Source organism: Grampus griseus, assembly GCF_964374135.1.
Source record: "Grampus griseus genome assembly, chromosome: 5".
Classification (NCBI taxonomy): Eukaryota; Metazoa; Chordata; class Mammalia; order Artiodactyla; family Delphinidae; genus Grampus; species Grampus griseus.
In genome coordinates, this window is record NC_138998.1 from 31,394,084 (window position 1) to 31,420,518 (window position 26,435).

The following is a 26,435-nucleotide window of genomic DNA, read 5'->3' on the forward strand; positions in this document are numbered from 1 at the left end:
GGAGGGCAGGGCTGCCTGAAGAAGAGTGATGTGAGCGGCAGAGTGGGGTGACTGGAGTGGAATTTGAGTGATTCTGCCCTCAGCTTAATTAATGCTGGGGGAGAATGTCCGGGGGACTGGGCCTCGGTTTTATTCCAGCTGCAGTTAAAGGGGCTCCCCTCTTTTCTTTGCTTGTCTTCATCCCTCTAAACTTTCCCATCCACCCAAGAGAGAACCTGTCACCCTAGCTCAGTGACTGAAAGAAGAGTGAGAAATCACAATTTGAAAACGGCCTCCTGAGGGAAGCCAGGGATCAGATCGGGAGGAGAAGTATGATTTAAACGTAAAAACTGCCAAGAATGGTGGGAGAAGTGAAACTGGGCCTGGGGTCACTGGACAGAAAGCCAGCAAACCTTTCTCATTTGGAAGGACCAAGTTCCTAGCCTGAGCCCAAACCATCAAGCAGAGGGATGAACCTTCTCAGCAGCGACTTCTGCAAAGTGCAGACAGAGGGGGCTTTTTCCCAAAGGCTTGCAGGAAGGATTATCTCAGATAATGTTCTGCTTTCTTTGCACCTTTTAAGCATTAAGTACATTATAAGAAAAACAAAACAAAACAAAACAAAAAAACAGTGCTCTAGCAGTCGAACTCACTTCTCAGTGGTAAGGATAGGAAAAGCCTAGCCCTTGCCCCACAGCAACTGGGAAGGCACGTGCCTGTCTCAAGGTAGCCCCGGGTGCCTGTGTGTTTCTCTGTCCGTCTCTGTGCTTGGGTATCGACGTGTGTGTACTGCACTGTACCTGTGTGTATGCCCGTGCATGCCATGTGTGTGATGCTGGTGGGAGCCACTCACCATAGGCTTTAAAGAAAGTTCACAGAGGCTTCCTACCTTCATCACAGAGTCCCCCTAACCATCTGTCACCCACAAGGGCTAGGGACAGCATTGCTGGCTCCTGGTGGAACAGAAAGTCTGGGCAGCCTGGACGGGGAGATGGTTACGCTCCCTGCCCTGCCCTCGGTCCCCAGCTGGTTCAGAGAACAGGGATGCAGGTCGGCCACTCCTCCGAGACGTGTCAAAGCAAAGGGGTTCTCAGACTGGGGCACCCACTTCCCCTGTGCAGGTCGGGGTCAGGACCTGGCACGGGGAAGGGGGAGGGCCCCTAAGGCTGAGGCTTTGACTCTCTTCGTCTTTTCTCGGTGGATCCCCTCTTTGAGTCACCCAAGTAAAAGTTCCTGGAGAAAAAAGATTCTCCATCCCAAACATGGGTGAGCCCCTCCGGCACCCTGGACGACCTTCCTTCCTTAAGCCCTTATTTACGTGTAGAAGATGGAGGGTAGACAAACACAATGCCAGATACCCTCTCTGAGTTGAACTCCAGTTTACTGGGCAGCCACTTCACTGGTAACCATGTCAATGAAAATGACTGAGGTGTTAATTCATGTGTGTTTGGTGCTATGGCACTGAAGAACCTCAAGACTGAGGATGATCATCGATATGTCCCCAGCTCCTCAAAAAACAACCCTGGGATCTTCAGGGCTGATTTAATCAACTTTGCTGTTTTTTTTTTTTTTCTTTTTCCAAAAGAGCTGATGAATGGGGCAGGACGGGGATTCAGATTCTGAGAAATGGGTTATTGGGGGAGCTAAGTGGCAGGGTCAGATGGAGGTTCCAAGACCTGGAGACAGATGCTGGTTTGGGGCTCTGTGGTGGGGACACCTATGGGCGCTGTGCCCTCCCTGCCTCATCAGACACAGGTGATGCTGGGCCAGAGGCGGAGGGGCTCTAGTTCCTGCAAAGACATGGTGCCCCAGTGTGGCCCCAGGACCTGCATAATCCCTCAGGCTTGGGGAGAGAGGAAACGCTCCAGGATGCCTGAAAATCCATTTTCCTTTCTAGTCTGACAGGATGGGGACTCAGTGTCAGATTTACTTTGATTTTTGAAAAATAACTGACCTTTCTTGCAATGCAGGTTTGTGAGTGAATTATGCTCCCTAAAATAGTTTCAGTGCAGTCAAGCTAAAAGTGCAGTCCAGCACTAGTGGTATCAGCATTATCTGGGTTCTTGTATGAAATGCATATTCCTGGGCCCCACCTTAGACCTACTGATCAGAAACTCTGAGGGCAGGGCCCAGAAACCTCCCCTTTCCTAGCTCTCCAGGGGATCCTGGGGCACAGGGAAGTGTGAGAACCGCGGGTTTCAGTGGACACAATAATCCTTTATTTTTTTTTTTTTGCCCGTGCCTTGCAGCTTGTGGGATCTTACTTCCCTGGTCCAGGGATCGAACCCGACCCACTGCAGTGAAAGCACTGAATCTTAACCACTGGACCACCAGGGAATTCCCTAGACACAATAATCTTTACTGCCTTTTCCCCTCTTCTCTCCTGAGAAGTCTTCTTCAAAATTCTTCCATGGGGATCCTGTCACAAGGGCCCTGTTCTCCTTTGTGAATATCAAAATATTCACAAAATATCCTGGGCTTCTGGAAGCTCTCTGCTTTATTGTTTTCTGTTTTGGAGTGAGTAGGAAGAGGGAAAGTCACAATCTTTTTTATCAGTTAGCCTTGAAAATGTATACCTGGGTGTCTGTCGCCATGGGGTATGGATTCCGAGAGCCCGGGATGCACTGGTGGCAGCACCCACAATAATTACAGACGCTGTGACCAGGGCAGGACCTACATTAGGGGTTGTTTCCAGTTTATCACAGGGGGTCATATGAATCTGACAATTCTTCCAAATCCCATCTTATGGATGAGGAGACCAAAGGACAAATTTATAGAGCATAGTTTGAAACTAAATCCTGCATCTTCCTACCATAGAAGTATTTTGCTACCCCAGAGTGGGAGAGACTTCTAGAAGGGATATTTTGCCACCTTCCCAGCCCACATTGTTGAAGACATGGGCAGCATAATATCATGGAATAAAGGTCAATTTTTTTGTGAAAGGAAAGGCCCTGGAGACTTCAGCAGGGAATCGATTGTGGCTAGAATGGATGCTCCCTCCCAGAAACATGGTGAAATTGGAGGCTGCAGCTGAGACAATAATTCATGGGAATAATGGGGGAGGATGAGACAGGGTCCTGCCTCCATGGTGACAGGGTGACTGAAATTCATCACAGGGGAACAAGAACCTCTGTAGAGCACGTGCGGGGCAGGCCTGGTTTCCCCGGCAGGTTCAGGACGAGCCAGTGGGACAGGTGCTCGCAGAGATGTCCCTGCGGGACAGTCTGACCCTTGTCCCATGGGGAGGATGGACCCTCCGTGTCCAGTGCCCCTGGGGCAGCTCAAGAAATGAGTCTAATGCAGATGGGGCAGTTTCTAGAGGAAAGACCAGCTGAGCTCTCCTGGAGCTGGTCCAGGCAGTCATTGAGGGAAGTGAGGGCAGTATGTGAGGGAGAGCTGGGCAGGCACGGAGATCAAGGCAGGACAAGGAGCGGCTGGTGAATCGCCTGAGAAAATGGCTTCTGCTTCCCGCAAGGAGGGGCAGATGCCCAAGAAGCAGCTCTATTTGAGGTTCCCCAGAGGGGGACAGAGGGGGCAGGGAACATCAACAGACATTAGAACAGAGAAAGCAAAGAGGAGGGAGGCACAGGCAGGCTTGGAAGGAAGGGAGCCTCAGAAGTGCAAAAACACCGGGTGTGGGAGGAGCCGGGGACTGAGACAGGAGGGCTGAGAGTCAGGAGGAGCAAAGGGGAAGGGGCTGGGGGAGATCAGAGGCGCCTTGAAGACAGAGTGCACTTCAGGATAAAATACGGAGGTCTGCCGGGAGCAGCGTTGAGGGAAGGCATGGGCAAGGCCAGAGACTTCTCAGAGAGACAGCCTGGGGCTTTGAAGGATGGGAAAGTTAACACTACTTTAGCAGAAGGAACCTGGCTGAATAGGAAGAAGCAAAGATTTTGCTCACAAAGGGACCTGATGGGGCCTCTTCCTACTGATCAGAAAAGAAAGCAAGGCATGCTGGAGCAGAGCTTTTGACTTAACCAGCAGAAAGCTGCCATGCAGAGAGGGCTTGTGGGACCCTGTTGGGACTCTCTCCACCAGTGTGAGCTGAGAAAGGGCTAAGGTCAGTTTTGTGAATGTGTATGTGAGCCCCAAATGCAGAGTTAAACAAAGATGTGGCACTTTCCCTGATATGTGTGCCTTTTTTTCCCTTGGTAACAGGAGACAGGACCAGTAATAACCAGAATGTTACCTGTGAAGTCAAACACTGAGCACTGGTCTTTAACACAAGCATGGTGTTATGGATTGAATGAGTGTGCCCTTTCAAAATTCATATGTTGAAGCCCTAACCCCCAGTTTGGAGGTTGGGCCTTTTGGGAGGTAATTGGGTTTAGAGGAGGTCATGAGGGTGGGGCCCCTGTGATGGGATTAGTGTCTTTACAGGAAGAGGAAAAGAGACCAGAGCTGTTGCTCTCTCTGTTTCTGTCTCTGTCTCTCTCTGTCTCTATCTCTCTCTGCCGTGTGAGCACCCAACAAGCAGGCGACCATCTGCAAGCCAGTAAGAGGGCTCCAACCAGGAACTAAATTTGCCAGCACATTGATCTTGGACTTCCCAGCCTCCAGTTTCTCCAGAACTGTGAGAAAGAAATGTCTGTTATTTAAGCCATGTAGCCTATGATATTTTGTTAGAGCAGCCTGAGCAGACTAAGACACGTAGAAATGTTATTTTGAACACCCATAACAGTATTCAGAAATACACCTGCCAAAAAGAAAGTTATATAAATTGTACAGGTATTAGAGCCCAGCCCAGCTCACTGATCTGTCTGTCTGGAATGTTAGGAGCAGTACAGAACTCCTCCTTATTTTAGTGGGTTTATTCCAGTCATAGAAAAGCACAAAGGAGCAAATTCTATCTGTTCATTATTCCAGGAGCCTGATGGGAAGGAAATGCTCTTGGGGCTAGAAATAGCAATTTAAAATAGAGAAGGAAGACCTGGGGGAAGCATGTTGGAGAATTAAGACAGAATAAGAGATGAAAACTGAGGGCCTAGTAGGAAAAACTAGAAAACTTTAATAGCTACGACTGAGGTCTCCACCTATAAAGTAAAACAAGATGTATTAGAAGGTGACGATGTTTAAAAGATCTTGAAAGAACTGCATGAATAAGGAACTTAAGATAGAGTAAAGCAGGCTTAAGGGCTGTCTTGCAGACCTGCTGATTATGGTAATAAGCTGAAGGTTCCACTTTTGATGTGGAGGAGTATGCTTCTAACAAACAGACTCTCCAGCAAATAACAACAAAGTACAAGAGAAGAGAAAAGGAAAGAAGAAAGAAAAGAAAGGAAAAGCTACCTGAAGGTTCCAGAAACTGAGCAGCATGAGGTGAGTTTTACTTTTTGCAGTTTTGCCCTGGGGGCAGCTGTCCACCCAATGGCTAAAACTCTAGTGGAAAAACCTACCTTCTTTCTGGCTGGAGAAACCAAGTGAAGGAGTCCTGGATAATCAGGGATGCTAGAGAGTTGGGAAAGAATCCCTGGACACAAGAGAACCAGGGAAATGGGATTCCAAATTCTGGGTATAAACTTTTGCCAGTTCTCTGGCTGACTCCTAAACCATGCAAGTATAAGACAGATTGAAAACCACAGGAACTGAAATCTGAGCTGTTGCCCACTGCAGACATGACAGAGTCTGCAGGTTGAGTATAACATGTTAATTTCCTGCTAAATCAAAAAGAGCAACACTCTTTGGATCAGTGTAATAGAATTCAGAGTCTCTACATCACATATACAACACTCACAACACATGTAATCCAAAACTACTAGACATACAAAGAGCCAGAGAAATGTGATCCATTTTCATTGGAAAAAAAGATGCCAATCCCAGGATGATCCAGACTTACAAGAGCAGCTATTATGGCTATGATCAACGGGGTAAAGAAAAATATGCTTATGATGAATAAAAAAAATAAGACATCTCAGCTGAGAATTGGAAAGTATAAAAGAAAGATTCATAAGAAAGTATAGAGCTAAAAAATACAATATCAAAAAAAAAGTCTCTTGAGGGACTTTTCTTAGAATAATGGAGATAGCAAATGAAAGAATCAATTAATTTAAAGATAGATCTGAGAAAGGGAGAAGAAAAAATGGGGAAAGTAATGAACAGAGCCTCAGGAACCTGTGGGACAATTTCACAAGTTTTACACATAAGTAATTGTAGTCCTAGAAGGAGGGAAAAGGGGACAGGAAATAATATTTGAAGAATTGTGGCTGAAAAATTCCCCAATAATAGTAAAAGACATAAATTTACAGATTTAAGAAGCTGATAGGATCTCAAACAAGATAAATTAGGGGAGAAAGGTATGACCAGGCACATCATAGTCAAGCTAAAAACCAAAGATAATGAGAAAATCTTGAAAGCAAACAGAGAAAAAGTCACTATTTATATTTGTGTTTATATATATAAATCCTAGAGTATCCATAAAAAAAAAAATGTAAAGAAGTAGAGCTGAAAAGAAATCAATAGATAAATGAAAGTTAACAGCCTGCCCACCTCTGCCTGAATGTGGGGTGGGGGCAATGCAATATGGCCTGACCTCTGTGTGTATTGCCCAAAGGCCAGCAGAGCCATTTGGCAAAGATGACAATCCTTTGCTGGATTTTTGAGAAGAAAAGGGGAAAGAAAGAAAGAGAAATAGGCTTTCTGGGATATCACAAATGACCCAAGTTGAGCAGGGAGTCTGGCACACTGTGGGGCCAGAGAGGAAGCCATGGTGTCCCAAGCACTGGATTCAGAGTCCGGAAGCCTGAACTGAAGGGCCAAAGCTGCACTGACAACCTATGTGACTGAGTAACTCATTTGACCACTCTGGGCCTCGATCCCTCCTCTGCAAAGTGAGGGGGTAGGATTTACAGCAAATTCTTAGTAATTGCCTCTCTGGAGGAAAGGAACAGTTGGACATCCATGCTTCCTGCTTTACAGACATCTGTATTGGTCAATGTTGGGCTTCTTCATGCTCAGAATGAGGTCCTTTGCCCACTCTATCTCTTCCAAGTCAAGTGCATTTACACCCCCTGTTTTGATTCTTGTCTTTATGCTGATGACTCCTAAATACACATCGTCATTTGGACTTCTCCTCCATGCTCCAAACCCAGATTTCCAGCTGCCTGTTCAGCAGCTCTACTTAGATATCCTACCAGCACATAAAAGTCAAAATATTCTAAACAAGTGTCTTACAAATTTTGTAACAGAATCATCTGGGAAATATTGGTGAAAATGCCAAGGCCCAGACTCTATTCAACTTCATGAGTCTGTTCCTCTGTTTTCCTTATTAGCTCTCCAGGTAAACCTGATACTCACCAAAATTTGAGAGACTCTGCTTTAAACTAAACCCACAGTTTACTCTCAATCCTTCTATTCCTCCAACCAGTTCCTTTCCAGAATCTCCATTCTCAGAGAATGGCACCATCATCCATCCAGAGACACAGTCCAGATACCAGGTGTCATCCTTGGACCTCTGTTACCCTCACCCCTAAGCATCACCCACTCTCAAGTCTTTTCCATGTTTCTCCCCTGATCCCCCTGGGCTTCATTCACTCCACTGACCATCTTGCTTCTACTGTTGCCTCCCCCATCTGTCCTCTACACTTCAGCCAGGGTAAATGTTTTTAAAAAATATTTTATTCTGAGACAGTTTCAATGTCTAGAAAAGTTTCAAGAATACTACAAAGAATGCCTATACACTCTTCATCCAGATACTCCATTCAAATTCTTAACAACTGTCACAGAAATGCCCTCTTAGGGATCATATGTAAATATTACCTGCTTATCATGCCTCTCTAATGCCCTTCAATCTGGAACAGTTGGCAGTCTGCTCAACTTTCATGACCTTGAAATTTTAAGATCATAGGTTAGTCATTTAATAGAATGTATCTCAATTTTAATTAGTCTGATTTTTCCTCATGATAAGATACAAGTTATACATTTTGAACAGAGTATCTGAAATGCTATGTTCTTTCACTGCATACTCTCAGTGGCACACAATGTCTGTTATTGGTGGTGTGAACTCTAATCTTTGATTCAGATGGTATTACCAGACTTCTCTGTAAACTTACTTTCTCCCTTTATGTTATTAATATTTGGGGGGAAATACTTTGAGGCTATGTGAAGTCCCCATTCTCTCTCGTTTCACCCCAGGTATCAACATGTTTCTTAACTATTAATCTTATGGTCACCAAATAGTGATTTTTCTAATAACACCATTCTTTCCACTATTGGGAAAAGCTTTATCTTCTCTTATTTACTCATTCATATTCATATCAGTGTGGACTCCATAGTTACTATCTTATTCAATAGGTTATAATCTGTTACCATCAGTATATATTTTGAAGTTCATTTTATACTATATTTGGACATTGAAGCCCTTTAAGCTGGGTATTGTGTACTTTTGACATATTCCCATCATTCTTTGAGTACTTTCTTACCTTCTGGCACATAAAGATGTACTGGGCTCATCTAATACTCCTACCCAGGCCCTTGGAAGGGGCCATTTCTCTAATGAGTCCTGGGTGCTTTTAGTAGTAGAAGAGAATACAGAATTCAAGATATGAGTGCCAGGTGTACTTTTTGCTACACAGGTACCATTGTGTACAGGCACTCTCAGCTCTTATTTATTTCTCTATCTCCTTATATATTGAAAACCACAAGTTCTCACAGATACCTCCAATTCCAATTCAACATCACATAATTCATTCTAGCTTTCATGCTTTCCATATTTGTACCTCCTTTACCAAAAGGTCCCATTGTCTCCAATATATTTCTCAATATCCCTGTCTATAGCTAATCTTCCAATAGTGCTGACCTTCCAGCCCCCTCACCCGTGGGTCCTGATCCCTGCTAGGGCTTGCCTCTCCAGATCAGGACATCTACCTTGACTGGGCTTGCCAAATGACTTTTGGATGAAAGAAAGAAGGAAGAAAGCCAAGAAAGTTTTTTTGTTTGTTTTGTTTATAAAGAAGGGAGGGAAAATATTGGGAAGGAAAAGCAAGAGAAAAACCAGGTTATTTTTCTAAAATGCAAATTCATCACCTTTGGGTCATGTGTGTGCATCTGTGTACACCCCTCCCACCACCCACCCCCACCCCACACAGAGCCCTTGAATGAATTCTCATTGCTCTAAGGAGGTAAATTCCATCACAAGCATCTAGGAGGCCCTGTCCTATGTAACTACTGCTGACCTCCTTGGTCACTTTCCCTTCTTTCTCCAAATGCCAAGCACAGGAGTCCTCTCTCAGCTCCTCTAAAATTCCACCTTCCCTCTTGACACAGAGCCTTTGTATGTGCTGCTTATGTTTCTCAGTGCTCTAACCTGCCCCATTCATTTGGGTGACTTATTCTTCAAATCTCTGCTGGAGCACCATCTCCTCTGGAAGCCTTTAATTCCCCTAGATCTAGTCAGGCTATTTTTCTTATTTATTATTTTCTTCATGCTCTCACAGAACACAGTGGCTCTTATCTCAACTGGCAATTATGCACTTATTTGTGTATGTGTCTGATTAATCTTCCTTTTCCTCATTCGAATGTGAGTAATGTGAGAATAGTAATGCTGCCTCTTTTCAATCCTAATTGTGCCTCTAGCTTGTAGCCCAGGATTGGCACATAGCAGATGATCAATAAATATTTTTCATGTGAATAAATTGCATATTTAGAAATTTTAGAAATATCAATAGTTTAATCAGCAAACATGATAATTTTCTCTATTTTGAATAAAAGGCAAAACATGGAAGAATAATATGATAAAATGTGAAGGATCCTGAAAGCTGTTAGGTTTAGTTTATAAGCTTCATCATTTAGAAGAAACACAAAATCACAGCAAATGATCTAAATAATGTGTGCAGGAAAGTAATGTGGAGAATATTTCACTTAAGAAACTTTCAATGTAAGACATATAGAGATTGTATGTTTGACTCACATTATAATTTAGGTGACTCAGGGTCATTAAAATGTTAGTCCTTCCAAATGTAGAGTAGAATTGCATTCAAAATCCATATGTGAGTGTATATGTATCACTGCATGTTTTGGAACCAGACAGAGTGATCTTAAATTGAAAAAAAAAAAGATATTTGAAAAGAGCCAAGAACTTTTATTAAAAGAAGAATGAAGAATAACTTACTTTATCCAAACAGTAAAACTCTTGCTAAAATTCTTGTAATCATATAGTAAAACTTCTGATAAAGTTACTATAATTAGAACAATATGGTTGGGAATAAGAATTTAAGTTGATTAATGGAGCAGATTTGAGAATCAAAACATAGTTTATGTAAGGAACTTAACATATGACAAGGATGACATGTGATTCAATAAAATATGGAAAATACCTTCAATAAATGGTGTTGGTATAATTATCTATTCACCTGTATGAAAACAGGGTAAGAATATATGTCCTAACACATATTCAGAAACATATTTGAGAATAGCCCTGGTGTCTATCAACAAGAGAATGGATAAATAAACAGTGGAATGCTACAGTAAATAAGAACAAACTACTTCTGCACACAACAATAGGAATGAATCGTACACACAGAATGCTAAGAGAAAGCAGCCAGACACAAAGAACATCCTGATTCCACTTATGTGAAGTTCAAGAACAGGCAAAACAAACCTATGGTAGAAAAAAAATCAGAACAGTGGGTGCCTCTGGGTGTGGGGCAGGGGAGGGACATGAGGGAACTTCCTGGTATGATGACAATGTTCTTTATCTTGATAGGATTTTGGGTCACACAGTTGCATGCATTTGTTAAAACTCTGTAAGTGTACACTTACGATTTGTGCACTTCTTTATATGCAAATTTTACCCTAATTAAGGAAAGAACTATAAACAAATATTTAACTCTTATTAAAGATGTGTATGCTGAAGCATTTAGGGGTGATGTGTACTAATATCTGCAACTTATCTGGAAATGCATCAACAAAATAGGATGGAGTGATGAATAGACAGAGGGATGGATTAAATAGTTATATGATAAAGCAAACATAGCAAGATAATAATTCTAGAATCTATGTGGTGAGAATATGGCTGTCTTTTGCAAAATTCTATCAAGTTCTCTGTACACTTGAAATTTTTCAAACTAAAAACTTGGGAAAAATAAATACATTTCAGGTGTACTAACTACTTAGATATAGGACAACCCACTTCAAAAGGCATTTTATAACCCTGAGAACTTTAAGAATAAACCAGAAAATCCAATTAGTAGAGGAAAAGATCGATATTTTTGACTAAATGAATATGAACCACTTTTGCAAGCCAAAGGATATCATAAACACTATCAAAAGGACAATTGTATTCTTTTGAATAAAAAAAAAAGAATTGTATTTTTTTGTACAGAAAAAGGTGAAGGAACTAATTGTATCATATATGGCAGAAAAAGGGTTAACATCTCTTACATAAAAAGAATTCCTATAAATTTCTAAGAAACAAGAAAATAACCCAATAGAAAAATAGGTAAATACATGTACAGATAATTAACAAAAGAAGAAACATGAATCCCAGTAACTGTGCAAAAAGACAGTAATATCTCCAGCAGTCAGTTGAAAATGCAAATTAAAACAAAATGAGGTATGATTTTTCACCTTTGGATTAGCAAATTTTAAAATATTGATTACTTTCAATGCTGGTGAGGATGTTGGAAGATGGGCACTGTATATCCCTAATGGAGTGTGAATGTTTACAGACTTTCAAAGCAGCAACCTGTTGTAAGAATCCCCAAGAGACAAACAAGACACAGAGAAATAGGCATAGTATGATCCCATTTCTATAAAATAAAAATTTTCAAATTTTTGAACAAAGAGAAAAGTGTGAAAGCAGGCACACCTAATTGTTGGAACTGATGCTTCAGGACAGGGCTTGGTAAACTATGGCCTAAGTACCAAATCTGGCAGGTCACCTGGTTTCTTACAGCCCATGGGCTAAAGGTGGTGTTCATACATTTTTAAAGGGTTACATTTTAAATGGTTATATAATCATATGCATAATATACTCATTTGGCCTCTTGGCCAGCAAAGTCTAAAATATTTACTATATGGCCCTTTAGGAAAAATTTACCAACACTTGCTTCAAGGAAATTGTAGGTTCTGAGTTAGTCTTTCCTCTCCTCTGTCTTGTTTTGATTTTTATGATAATTATGTATTGCTTCTGCAAGCTTAAGGAATATAGGTAGGTAGTTAAGTAGGAAGATCAATCACTTTGGATGTTGTTGGGAATAGATGTAAGAAGACAAAAGGAAACCATGGAGACTAACTAGGAAGCCACTGTAACAGTCCAGGTGAAAGAGAATGGTGCTTAGAAACAGGGTGGGTGCACAGCAGAGGTGGGAAGAAAGGGACAGACTTTATAGAAACCTATAGGAGTAGCTGAGGGATTGGACACGGATGGGGAGGCACAGAGAGAACTCAAGACTGATTCCTAGGTTTCAGTCATTAGTTGAATGGTGCAACCACTGAGTTGAAGAGATGGGGGAGGGGAAATTAGAGAGTAAATCAAGAGCTCTATTTTGGACCTGTGAAAGTTCTAAAGGGAATTGTGTGAACTAGGCAGCTGGACACAGATGATTAAGCTGCTTGGGCTGTAGAGAGGGAGGCTGAGCAAGAAATACAAATTTGAGAGTACTCATCATGTAGATGGTACTTAAGGCTTTCTGGAAGTGATAGGAAAAGAGAAGAGGGCCAGGAGTCTACCTGGTATCACAGTGCTCAACCCAACTGCAGCCCACTCCCTGCTGACAGCTGTCTCCAATGCCACTGTCCAAATGTTTGGATTCCCTCAAATCGTCCTTTCCAAAATGTCCTCTTCATGGGCCAGGAACAGCATGGCTTCAGAGGAGACACCGACCCTTTCTCACAGCCTATGCTCCAATGCTTGCCTGGACAAACAGCTACTGTAATTTCTCCTGGATGAATGGTCCGCCCAGCATCTGGCTCCCCTCAGTGGATAGATGAGTTCTGGTCCCAGTCCCTCCCAGTGTGGTCCGTCATGGGTCCCTGCCATGAGCAGCCACCTTTCACCCCTGTCGTACTTTGACCCGAGAAGACACAGAAGGACTCACCAAGGAGCTGGTGTAGGTGGGGTCTGAGGTGTCGTCCTGGAGGTAGCGGGAAAGGCCAAAGTCAGACACCTTGCACACCAGGTTACTGTTGACCAGAATGTTCCTCGCAGCCAGATCCCGGTGCACGTAGTTCATCTCGGCCAGGTACTTCATGCCCGCGGCAATGCCCCTCAGCATCCCCACCAGCTGGATCACCGTGAACTGTCCATCATTTTGCTGTAATAAGACACCAAGGGCAACCAGATCAAGATGGGCTTCAGTGGTCAAGCAGAAGCTGAGGTGCCAGGGCCCCACTGCCTTCTCCCTTCCGACTCCCATTCTCCTCCCTCTCCTTGAACACTCTGCCTTCTCCTTGCCGTCTTGTGGATTTCATCTTCAAATTACATCTCAAAGCCATCCAGTCCTCTCCACCTTCACTGACACCATTCTAACCAACTCATCATCATCCATCACCTGTAACAGCCTCCCTACACCTTCCCCCGTCCCAATCCATTCTCCAAGGGCAGCTAGAGCCATCCTCGTAAGACAGAAATCAGGTCACGTCACTGAAGCGCTCTAATGGCCTCCCACTGTGTTAAGGGAAAGTGCCAAACTCCTCAGCGTGGCCCACGGGGCCCCATGGGATCAGCTACTGCCTCACCTTATGTCACTTTGTCCTGCACTCCTGTGCTAAAGCCACAGTGACTGGCGACTTTTCAATCCTCTCCCTGGCCAAGCCCTTCCTGCCTCGGGGCCCTTACACATGCTGTTCCCTCTGTCTTTTCCCCACAATCAACACCTACTTGCTTCAGGTCTCCACTTAAATGTCACTCCCTCAGAGAGGATGTCTCTCTAGCCAGTCCCCTCCCCCACACAAGTAGCACTTTCTTACTACTATCCTTCAGTGTATGCTCTTATTTTCCTTCTTAGCATGTATCACAAGGTTTAGTTGTGTGTGTGTGTGCCTGTCTGTCTGTCTGTCTCTGCTACTTGACTCTAAGCTCTTTGAGACAAGAACCCTCCCTCTTGCAGTCACCATAGCATTCCCAGTGCTGAGAACGTTTGAGTAGACAGATGTAGCTCAATAAACATATGCTGAATGAATGGCTGGTACATCGCTTCTTGTCTCCAGAATTAAATGTTTAGGGTGTCTTGGTCGACAGTGGATAACACACCTGCCTCAGAGGGCTGGATGGTCAGGAGGAGCACACACACCGTGTCTGGCTCGTGGACTCTCCCAGTGAATGGGAACTGTTGCTGCCCCTCCTCCTGCCAACCTGAAGTGCTGCCTTCTCTCCAATCACAGTTTCTTACCTGGGTGGCCTCCCTCCTCCATGGTTAGAGGACAGGCTCTTCTGTGAGTGAATGTATGCCTTCCTCCACCTCCCCAAAGCCCCTGAGTCTGGGCTCTGCACACACTGGTTACATCAGTGGACCTTGGGCCATGCTGCCAAGAACACATTTTCCCAACTAGTCCAGCCCCAGCTGCTCCCTAAAGGGTTATGAGTTGTATTGTGTAAGCAGAGCATGGCCCAGGCATTGAGATGCTCTGAGTGGGGGAGAGGGAGGAGGAGGCGGGGCACCCTGGGCTAGTCCAGTTACTGCTGAACACAGACCTTGGGCAAGGCAGTCCCTCCCTCTGCCCCAGGATCCTCCTGTGAAAGGCAGGAAGCATAAACAGTATGAGGAGTTCCCATTTATTGAGCACCTACTGTCTGTGAGATGGTGCCCAATGCACTCACATGCATTATCTCACTAATATGTATGGACACATCATTTATGCATGAGCTCCTGCAAAAGTAATTTTCTATGCAAAAATAAGTAAAGAAAAATAAAAGAGCTGTTGTAAAAATACACTATTTATTAGGGAAAATATTCCAACAATTGAAAAGTCTAACAACGGTAGCATGAATTGTTGAAGACTTTGTTCCTCATGAGAAATTGCAAGCCCGAGGGTTGGTTATACCCCTCGCTCAGTTGAAGGACTGGAGCAAACTGGCACTCCTTGCACTCCTTCCTGAGCCCCCAACCCCCACCAGAAGGAGGACCCCCCAAACACACTGAGTTTGACATACTCCAAGTTCCAAGTTCTCACTCAAACCTTAACCACCTCCCAATCTGCCCAGAATGCTTCCTCTGCAATATTTGCTTCTAACCAACTCCAAAATAAAGTGCAGAGCTGCTTTTTGGAAACTGATTGGTTTTCAGCACATGGTGCCCATCTGCCAGAGCTGGATGTGCCGTGAGTGATGCAAATCTTGCTCACTAATGAACTTCACTCCACACTTCCTTGAGAAGCTAGCCCAGATTTCCCCAGCACCATCATTTCTCTAAGTAGGTCTCTGGGGATCTGCCTCTCCAGAAAGTTGTCATGCGACTTCCGCATATTAGAAAATATATTTCAGCCACAAGTCCCAAGGGTCAGATTTTTTCAATTCAGTTTGTTTCTTCTCCTCTGTAAGTGGAGACAACAATGTGGTTAAAAATAAATGTCTCCCTACAGAAGCCCACTTGTAGACAGATGTTGGGAAGGGCACCGGTGCTGGTTGGAAGCAGCTTTGCCAAGAGCAGTGTTGAAATCTTTTGCAGATTTGTGTCTATGTTTCTACTTTAAGTCATTAAAGACTTCACTGAGCTGCTTCATTTTCTGATTTGTTTAAATGTTTAGATCAGTCATCTTATAGATTCTGGTGTTGACAAAGGGCAAAAAGTGATTAAAAGTTCAGGCTTTGGAGCCAGACAGACCATGGTGGGTCCGGGCTCTCTCTCTCACTGGCTGCATGCTCTTGGGCAAGTTATTTAACCTCCAGAGCAGTGATTCCCACATCTGTAAAATAAGAAGAGAGTGCCCATTCTTCCTGAGATTTGAGATTCAAGGTTAAATGAGACAATACATGTGGAGGGCTCAGCTCAGTGCCCCATAAATACTAAGACAGCAGCAATGACTGCTGGAATTATCAGCAAGGCCATAATGTCTCACAAATCCTCTCTCCCATGACCCCCAGATGCCTGGTGAGAGAGACTGAGGACACCTTGGATGAGGACTGCAGGTTCCTTCTGGCTTCCTGGGCGTGTGGGGCAGACATCCTAGGATCAGTGCCCTCAGAGAGCCTAGTTCACAGCGCATTCTGAGCTCAGCAGTTTGGCATCTGTAATAATCATTCCCACCTTAACTGTAGTAGGAACTAATAATGTAGGCCTGAAATTAGGATCAATTAATCTACAAACTCTGATTTCTTCCCTTCTTGGCCTTTGAATGGCAAGTCATACTTCATGGAATATGTTTTCATCCTTAACTCCAGTCCTGTGGAGTAGGCAAGGCAGGCAATATTACATTGTTTTTATAGAGAAGATAAAGGAAGTCCAGAAAGTTTAAGTGATCAGCCTTAAATCACTCTGTGTGATTTTGACTTATAACAAGAATCTAAGTCCAAACAGCAAATTGCTTCTCCATTTACATTTCATCTTTTATCAGTTGGTAATGGCTGCCTCCAATGTTGTGTGGAGAAGTCTGTGTATAAGCTTTGTAGGAAGAAGATCTATGATTGATTAATGATGTCTGCCATGGCCATAGAAAGAGAAAGTAGAAACATGTACCACAAATATGCTACTTTATCTGAATCTTTTATAATTCCTGTCCAGTGCCTTTTCCACTGGAAAATGCTGACTCTACACACATTTTCTTTAGAATCTGCAGGAGAATCAGGTATCATGATAAGACAGTCATACCTGTTGTGTCCATAATCTTGGAAACTTAGAGACATATACATATTAAGATTTTCTGACATGTCCAGCTGTTTTATGTTCACTTCATTGATATAAACTCCCAAAAAAGAACTTTCAGAGATATGAGCATCAGCATACAAAGATAAACAAGACAGAAAAAGAAAAACAGATTTCTTAGAACTTTGGGAAAGATGTGATTCTGTGCTGAGCACATGGTAAAAACACAGTTTGTAGTAGAAATACAGGCTGGGTGAAGTGATTTAAACTTTCTTCCTTTCATGAAGTGCTTTCTGCTGAAATTGCTTTTCTGCAAATTCACTGAAGCCACTTGCTGGCCCTTTTATTAGCCAGGAAGGATTTAGGTATTTCAACTTACATTGACAAACCCACTTCAGGAAATGAAACCTTTATTTGATTTGTTTGAAGAAAATGAATCATAGATTTTTTTTTTTTAACCTGAAAGAGCCCTTTCAAGATCATCCAGCTCAATGCCTTTAGTTTATAGATTGGGAAATTGAGTTAACGGATTTGCTCAAGGCCACAGGGTGACTCATAGCAGAGCCCAAAGCTGGGCCTCAGTCTCAGAACTTGCAACCTGGTGTTCTCTTTCTGACAACTGGCTTGCTGTCCTCTAGCCAGGCCATGAATGAGCACCCCATGAATGATAAATGTCCCCATTTGACATTGCTCAGTGACTTCCAAGAGTCTTCCAGTTACAACCATCTGTGAATGAACCAGCAGTAACCACAAGGCCAAGCTTTAGCCACGAAGGCTGTATGGAGCAGGTCGACCCTCTTGGCTGAGGCATGAGGCATTGAGGAGGGCTTCAGGGCTTGTGCCTAAGATTATGGAAGAGCTACCAGGTTGAATCCCCTGAATCTGAGTGCCAAGAAGGAAATATTTAATTATGGATATGCAGTCTACCTAACCCATGGCACAGACATTTTTTTTAAAAATGGATAATTATGAACCTACAGAATGTGTGGTTAAAGAATAATGGTGTTTCTAATCCCTCCAGAATGTGAAGAATCCTGAGTCCTGAAATGAGTGGGGAGCAGTGAGCAGACTGTGAGAAGCCCTTTCCGATGTGCTCCCTGGACCCTCGATGCCCAGAGCCTCTGAGACACCCATCCAGAGCTGGAGTTGTGGTCACTCTCCAAAGCCACCACGTCTGGTATGAAAGGACCAGTGGGGGGTTGGGGAGGAAGCAGGTGCACAAATTGAAGACTAACCCTTTTCCTTTCTTCTCTGAATGGTGATCTTAAAAGTATACTACCTCCCAGAAGATGGACCCTGCAGGACGGAACTGATGACCCACTATTCAATTTTATCAAGCAGCAAATACATCAATTAATGCTGCTATGCTCCAGGGTTTGGTAGTGAGGCTGAAATTAGATTTATAGATTACCTGTCTCTGTGCCGGGTGGGGAGTTGGACATGCTTCATTTCCCGCAGCTCCCAGCACCGCCTGCTCTGGCCGCTCCCTTCTGGCCATCCTTTCCCCTCTTTTTCCCTGTGCTCCTCTCTCGCCCCTAGCTTTTCTCCCACTGCCTGGGCAACATTGTCATGAAAAATAACTGGCATCCAACCTGCCCCCATGTCCTGCGCCCCCAAAATGGAACAGGTGTGTGCAGAGCAGTGGTGCAGGGTTCTGATTTTCCGCAGGCTCCTGAGAAGGAATCTTCCTGTTCGCCTGTGCGTTCCAGGGAAAGAGTCTCATCACAGTCTCCAGATCGCGTTGAGAGTCTCTGTGAAGCACAGACAGGTGACTTGCAGGAAGTAAATGACTCCTGATAGGTCCAGAGGCTGGTTCCGGAAAATACTTTTTCTCCTAACATTACCTCCTATTCACGTTTCTTTGGCTGACACGAGAGGTCTGGCTACAAGGACAAGAGACCGTGTACACTCAGCAAGCTCCATCTCTCCTGACCAAACTCTTTTGCTCCAGAAACTGTTCTTCATTCAACTAGCCTCAACCCGGTGCTCAGTGTGCTAGGCGCTGGGGTTTCAAAATACAAAGCATAACCCACACCCTCAAGGAGGCTGTACCAGGCAAAGTACGTGGGGCCCATCACCTACATCAGCCGTCCCCCACCCCACCAAACAAAAGCCACTACTGCCTAATGACTCAGACGAGGCATAAAGTGTGTGCTCCCCCTGCAAAGGTAGGTTCAGTATGTACAAATGCAGCTTCTAGACAAGTCCTCAGCTCCCTTTCCACACTGCAGCCCCTAAGCTCTGCTTCTGAGCTTTGGAACCACCAGGCCGCTGATGACAGATTACCAAATAGGCCACGCTGACTTTGACCTATGAACACACAGCTCCACTGTTCTGTGAGCCTACCTGCCCATTCCTGACCTGTCTGGCAAATTCCTCCTTCTCCCATATCAGAGAAATTCTCTCTCTTCCTTGAAGCCTTCCCTGGCTTCCTCAGGAAGGTTTCAGTTCTTCTTTATGTGATACCCCTGTACTTCATGTACAGAAACAAAAAGTATAATCCAGGCAGATGATTGCTGGAAGCTTTGGGCACTAAGGTCCTGGGGGGTCAGAGGCATTTATGCAGGTTGTATTCTCTAAAATGGATATAACAGGACCTCCCATCCCTTATGTGTAAGAAGGCTGCTGTCCCCCATCAAGATGTGGGACATGTTTCTTCCCCTTGAATCTGGGTGGGTCCATCAATGTGGTTGAAGGATGCTTTGTGACATTTCAGGCTAGGTTTCAAAACTGATACAGCTTCTGCCTTCTACTCTTGGGTTGCTTGTTCTTGGGACCCAGCTTGCTGTGAGGAAGCCCTAGTCAGCCAGGTGGAGAGATGCCAGCTGATACCCAGCATCAACCCTGGGACAGATGAATGAATGAGGCTTCTGACGATTCCAGGCCTTAACCCTTGAGCTTCTCCTGCTGACAACACATGAAACAGAGAGGTCTCCACCGAGGCCTACCCAAATTGCAGATTTGTGAGCAAACCAAATTGTTGTTGGGCTAAGTCACTAAAATCTTGGGGTGATTTGTTCCACAGCATTAGAGCAATGTCTCTCTCATCCCAGCACAGGGCACCTCATGACTGTTTCAATGAGACTCTACGAATGGTCCTTTGATCTTCAGCCATAGCTACTGTTTGGTAGCTTTGGTGACATGCATAGCTGGCTACTTAGTATTACTCTGAAGCCCTTGCTCAGAAGGTCCTGCCCCATTCTTTGATGCCACTCCCTGCACTCTCTTGCTCCCAGGCTGCCCAGCTGTCCCTTTGGTCCGAGGCAGGCCTTGCTCCGTGGCCTGTGGTCAGACAGCTTCTTCCCTCCAGACATGAGCACCTCGGCCATGCTCACTCGCCCCTTCTCTGAATAGCTCTGGAATACCCCACAGTAGTGAAAATGCTTCCTTTGTGGCTGCGTGGGCATGCTCTGACAACGGTCCTTTGCAGATCTCCTGGCCATAGGCCTTCAGGGACCCGCACCTCTGCTGCAGGTGGTTGGGAGCCACAGTTCTCCATCAACTCCAGGAAAGACTTGTGGACGCCTGCAACACACTCTTCCCCTGACCTGCCCAGAAGCGCCTCCTCAGAGGCCGGGATGCCCAGGCATCAGAAAAGGGCAACCTGTTTTATCTCTGAACTGTGAACAAAAGGAGCTGTCTGGGAGGGCGGCTATGCTGGGGAAGAGGCAGAGATAGCCACTGGCATCTGCGTGAATCACGCAGGACAGCATAGCGGCTGGAAGTCTCTTCAGTCTCTTCAGTGACACCGACGGCCATTCTCCGTCCTCCTCTATTCACTCTTACTCATCCAGCAAGCACTTATCCAGGCCTGGCTCGATGCTGTCCTCCTACAGAGGGGTCCACATGCTCTGCTTTGTTCTTTCCTTTCAGCAGCAAATCTGTTAACCTCGCTAACATCTTCAACGCCCACCCGCATTTCATCAGGGATTCCTGAGCGACAGGCTGTCCTCACAGGGACACTTCTCCCCAGCCCACGACGGTCTGCCAGCGTCCACCAGCGCCAGCATCATCCATGCTTTTGCCCTGAGGAGTAAAGGTGAGCTGAGCTGCTCTTACCCTGAGGAAAGAATCCAAAGCGCCATTCTCCATGAACTCCGTGATGATCATGACCGGCCGACTCTTGGTGACCACGCCCTCCAGGCGAATGATGTTGGGATGGTCGAACTGGCCCATGATGCTCGCCTCGCTCAGAAAGTCCCGTCGCTGCTTCTCCGAGTACCCAGCCTTCAGTGTCTTGATGGCCACATTGATTTCCCTCTTGCCTGGAAGTTTCAAACGCCCCTTGTACACCTCTCCAAACTCTCCTGCAACAAGAATGCAATTATTACTCACTTCCTTCTGTCTGTGGAACCATGAGGGGAGGCAGCTTATCAAGAACAATGGTGCTCCAGGTGGAACGGTGATTAAGGTGGCAGAAAGGAAATAGTGTCCTCTCACTGTAATTGTGACGTCCCAGCACTATGCAGTTCACGGCAAACACAGAAGGAATACCCAAATATGTTCTTTACCTCGGATCTCTTGGGTAACTAAAGTGAAATTTCAGACTCTATATGGGTTTGTTTTTCCTCATTTGTTTTTTCATTTACATCCCAGATGAACAATTGAAATGAAATGGTCAGTTTCACTGTGGCAGAATCATAATTCATTTTTAGCAGAGCCTAGTGCAAGAATGTCCAGGGGTTATGGGATACGTTCAGGTACTTTAGTCCTCTGAATGAGATGTATAGCGTTTATGCTCCTACATTGCCCTGAAAGTGTTTGTGTCTATTGGGTCCCTCGGAAAACAGAAACTGAGGAGTAAGGAAGGTAAGTTAGCAGACACTGCAGGATAAAGGGGAGAGAAGTAGGATTGCCAGAGTCCCAGATCATGGTGCAGACCTGACTTTATGAAAAGAAGGGGGAAGCGGGAGTGGGCAAGGAGAGGCCCAGATTGCAGTGCAGACCTGGTTGATGCAGACCTGACAGTCTCATCTAACCCAATGAGGAGCTTCAGAATAAAGAGTGCCCATTCCAGAAAGGCCCAGGCCCTAGCATCCCACTGTGCTCAGTCACTGACTGGGGCTGCCAGAAAGAGCTGGGTCCCTGCGAGAAAGCCGAGGCAGATCTTGAAGGCGCTGCAGCAGGAGGCTGGCAGCTACCTGCACTCCTGGCAGCTGAACAGTGGCTTTTTCAAGCAGACACGAGCTGCACACCTCCATGGGTGCCACAGCATTTAAACATTTTTGCAGTAAAATCACCAAGAGTAAAAACAATTCTGGTGACACTATTTCACAGCTGCTTAAAAAATCTGTTGAATCCCATTCAACATGCTTTCAAAAGTTATCTTATGATTTAACTTGGTTTTGTAACTTCAGTTCTTTCATGTGAAGCAATTTAGAATCTACTTGTAAGTGCATTGCAGAAACGGGTGTCAAAGGCCTGATAGGAGAAACATGGATTTCTGCTGGGAAAACTTTCTTTCTCACTTTCAGCTTCTGCAAGGCGATGATGGAGCAAACTGTGAGCAATCAGATACGTTACTGGCCGAATTAGAAAAGCAAGTTAACATCTGTGATTTAGTTGGGAACTTCTTATATTTTCTGCTGCATAGGTTGGAAGGAAGCTGCATGAAAGACCTGTGGATGCAGAACTGCTCCAGAGTCTATGGAACTTGTTAGAATCTAAGGCTGGAGTAGAGGTTGGCTTAAGCACCATTAGGAAGGTTTCAGCATGGACCTAAGATAGACAGCATGTTTAATACTGGTTTTGACATGAGATCACAACTGTTTGAGGTCAGACCAAGTCTCATTCATGTCCGTAACTTGTACACACCACTGAGGTGTCTGGTACGTGGTAGGTATGCCAATAAAAGTTGGGGTATCTTATTTATTATTATTTGTTTGGCTTTGCCCATTCTTGGGTTACAAACTGCTGGAGGCTCCAAAAGAAGTGGAGGTACCAGTATTTACATTTTTACAAAAGGCTGTTTATGGCAGCATCTCCTTCAACAGCCAAATACCATATGACCATAACCAGGGGGATGGCTGGAAAGGGACAGCCATCCTGCAGAATGCTATGAGCTTCTGAAAACTAATAGAGGAGTGAGATGTATTGGCTTCAAAAATGTCTGCATTACATTGCTAAGTGAAGCAGAAAAGAAGAGAAAGTTATATTAATAGAATGTGGTCTGTAGAATATGCCTGTAGGGGGGTGGTGAATGCCAAAAAAAACATTATGGAAAAAATTCATAGCAAATTTACTTTCAACTTCAAATTATTTTAAAAATTGGTTACACTAGAATGGTGGGAATAGGAGTGGGGAAGTATGGGTTAGTAAACTTTAGTTACTTTTTCGTTTAAATTGTTACAATAAGCATTGTCTTTGCAGTTCAAATAAGTAAAATTTGAAGAAGAGTACTGAATAACAACCACCTGTCATATATGTGTGCTTCTCTATGTATATATATTTGTGTAGAGTATGTATATGTATGTATGTATACAAACTTGTGTATATATGTGCATATATGTATGTGTCTGTATGCATTTGTGCATATATTGTATATATGGATGTGTCTCTATATATTTTTGTATGTATATATATGTGTCTGTGTATAGAGATATATGGAATCCATCTCTCTGACACCTGCACCTAGTAGTTATTCAATAACTATGAGCTGAATGAATACAGCTTGCATATTTAATAAGCATACTAATTGAAGAATATCAGTATTTCTTCCCTGTTGTCATACTAATGACTTCTATTTTCTTTTAGTAAAAAGACACGGTTGAGAGTGAGGGGAAAGTATGCTAATATTTCTTCTTGGGGGAGATAGTACACCAAAATGTCTTGACTACCTGCTCTGTGCCAGGTACCGTGCTGGGCTCTTTGCATGTCTTAATCCTCACAGCACCTTCATGAGCTGGGTATTATTATGCCCATTTTACTAATAAGGAAACTGAGGCATGACAAAAACATGCCTCAAACCCCACATCTGTGAGGCAGAGCCAGGGATACTCCCTGGGCCTATCCCTTTTCCTGCCATATCGCCTCTCAGAAGGTGTGTTCGGTTAGCAGTGCCACAGGGAAGAGAGCTGGGTGGATGTGAAGTCACAATGCAGGGCCCACTGTGCTCCAACTGTGCAAGTCCTAACCATTCATATGCAGTTACTGTTATAGTGACTCAGTAACCAGGGAACAGCAAACACAGTGTGACTGAGACAGGCTGGGATCTGGGACCCTTTGCTGCAGTGCTGCAGTGCTTGCACCTGGACACACCTCTCCTCAAGCAACAAAATACAAAGAAACTGTATGGGACTAAAAATAACTGCATGCATGCGCAGTTTGGGCAAAATTATGGACAAAAGATACAAAGAGACCAAGAAACCCAACTGCCACTTTTGCAGAGCCCGGAGCAAGAGCAAGGAGTCGGGAGCAAAAACAGGGCACTGCGCATGCCCCCTGCACACCACACCTCCTAAGGGGTGGGCAAAACACCAAAGCCACCCCTCCAGACTGACCCCTGCACACACACCGTATAAGGAGCAAGCTCGCCCCTCCTGAGGGAGCTAGCAAGCAGGGAAACTGTTGTTTGTTCCCACTCCCCTCTGCTGTAGCAGGGGTCACAGTAAAGCCATGCCTGAATTTCTCGTCTGGCCTCTAGTCAATTTTTATTGATTGGGGAAGGCCAAGAACCCTGGTTGGCATCAGGACTACCTTATAGACAAATATCATATTCATGGAAAGTTCCTGCCCGGCTAGTCAGATGAGATCAGAATATTTAGGAATCAGAATATTTATGAATTTCTACACATCAGTCTGGGGAGTGTGTAAAAGTGCCCCAGGTGAATCTGCTATTCCCCACAACATACACATAAACTCCCCAGTTGAGGACTTCTGTTATATACCAGCGTTCCCAAAGTTGGCTGCCCACTGCAATCCTCTGGGAAGCTTACAAAGCACAGAGGCCTGGGTCCCACCTCCAGGAATTCTGTTTAGTTGGTCTGGGTGCAGCCTGGGCACAGACATAGTTAAAAGCTGCTCGCAGGAGCAGCTACGTAATTTGCAGGGCCTGGTACAAAATGAAAATGCAGGACTCCCTGTTCAAAATTTATTAAGAAGTTCAACACGGTGACAGCAGAGCATTAAACTAAGTGTGGGCCCTGCTGAGCATGGGACTCCGTGCGACCACACAGGTCCCATGAAACCAGGCCTAGCTGCCCAGGTGGTTCTGAGGAACAGCCAACGTTGAGAGCCAGGGGTCTAAACCACCCAAGCGTGTTTCAAACGGATTAGGGAACTGCTAAAGGCCCTGGAGTACCTGGAATTCATCCCTACACCTTTGAATTCATTTGAAAGCAGTGCTTGCCTACAAGCTGCCTTTCACTGCACAGGGCCTGACACATAGTGTGGGCTTTGTAGCTGTGAGCGGAGAGAAAGAAGAGAAGGAAGCAAGAAATCAATGAAGGTGTGGCTTTGCAAAGTCCTATCTGTATAGAGCAGTATGGGCTACGTATATTCGTTTCCTAATTGCCAAATGTCATGTCATTGTTTAATCTTTGTGGCTGACTGGTCTTCAGGTTCAGTGTTCCTAATACTTTAGCTGCAAATTATATCCTCTGTAGGGGTCTCATCATATAGATTTTTGAAATTATAAAATAAAAACGTGCTCTCCTGAGAGGACTTTTAGGGCAGTGAAATTACTCTATATGAAATTAAATGGTGGATACACGTCATTATACATTTGTTTAAATCCATAGAATGTACAACATCAAGAGTGAACCTTGGGCTTCCCTGGTGGCGCAGCGGTTGAGAGTCCGCCTGCCGATGCAGGGGACACGGGTTCGTGCCCCGGTCCAGGAAGATCCCACATGCCGCGGAGCGGCTGGGCCCGTGAGCCATGGCCGCTAAGCCTGAGCGTCCGGAGCCTGTGCTCCGCAACGTGAGAGGCCACAACAGTGAGAGGCCCGCATACCACAAAAAAAAAAAAAAAAAAACAAAAAAAGAGTGAACCTTCACTGTGGACCTTGGGTGATAATGATGTATCAGTGTAGGTTTATCAATTGTAACCAATGTACCACTCTGCGGGGAGATGTTGATAATGGAAGAGGCTATGCATGTGTGGGGCAGGGCGTATATGGGAAATCTCTGTACCTTCCACTCAATTTTGCTGTGAACCTAAAACTGCTCCAGAAAATAAAGTCTTTTTTTTTTTTTTTTTTTTTTTTTTTTTTTGCGGTACACAGGCCTCTCACTGTTGTGGCCTCTCCCATTGTGGAGCACAGGCTCCGGACGCGCAGGCTCAGCAGTCATGGCTCACGGGCCCAGCCGCTCCGTGGCATGTGGGATCTTCCCGGACCGGGGCACGAACCCGTGTCCCCTGCATCGGCAGGCGGACTCTCAACCGCTGCGCCACCAGGGAAGCCCATAAAGTCTTTTTAAAAAAAGAAAGTGCTCTCCTTGGGTTGGGAGAGATGGGTTCTGTATCATTACTGCTCTTGGAAATCTGCTCTATAATCACTGGAAAGCAGCGGCTTAAAGGATGGTGATTCTGTAAAAATAGCTCTTTTTCTGTGTCTGACAAAGAAATGACTTCATATTCCCCAAGCCCGGAGGTTTTCCAACCACCAACTGCAAAGGAAGTCACTTAATCCACAGTCCTTACGCAGAGGCTGTGCGCCACCCTGTAATTAAGTGGCCCTCATTGCAGCTGGGGCAAACTCTGGCCAGAAGAAGAAACTC

The 26,435-nt window shown here is 44.7% G+C and overlaps 1 protein-coding gene across 2 annotated transcripts in view; it reads right to left on the bottom strand.

Annotated features, from left to right (window-relative positions):
• EPHB1 (EPH receptor B1) overlaps positions 1-26,435 on the bottom strand; it is a gene marked incomplete at both ends in the record, with an annotated part of 421,851 nt that overhangs the window by 32,193 nt on the left and 363,223 nt on the right. For both annotated transcript variants that reach the window (XM_082655000.1, XM_082654999.1), the window contains 2 exons: positions 13,014-13,229; positions 20,775-21,022. In XM_082655000.1, coding sequence (XP_082511126.1) covers positions 13,014-13,229; positions 20,775-21,022 — 464 coding nt within the window. The remainder of the gene's footprint in view (positions 1-13,013; positions 13,230-20,774; positions 21,023-26,435) is intronic.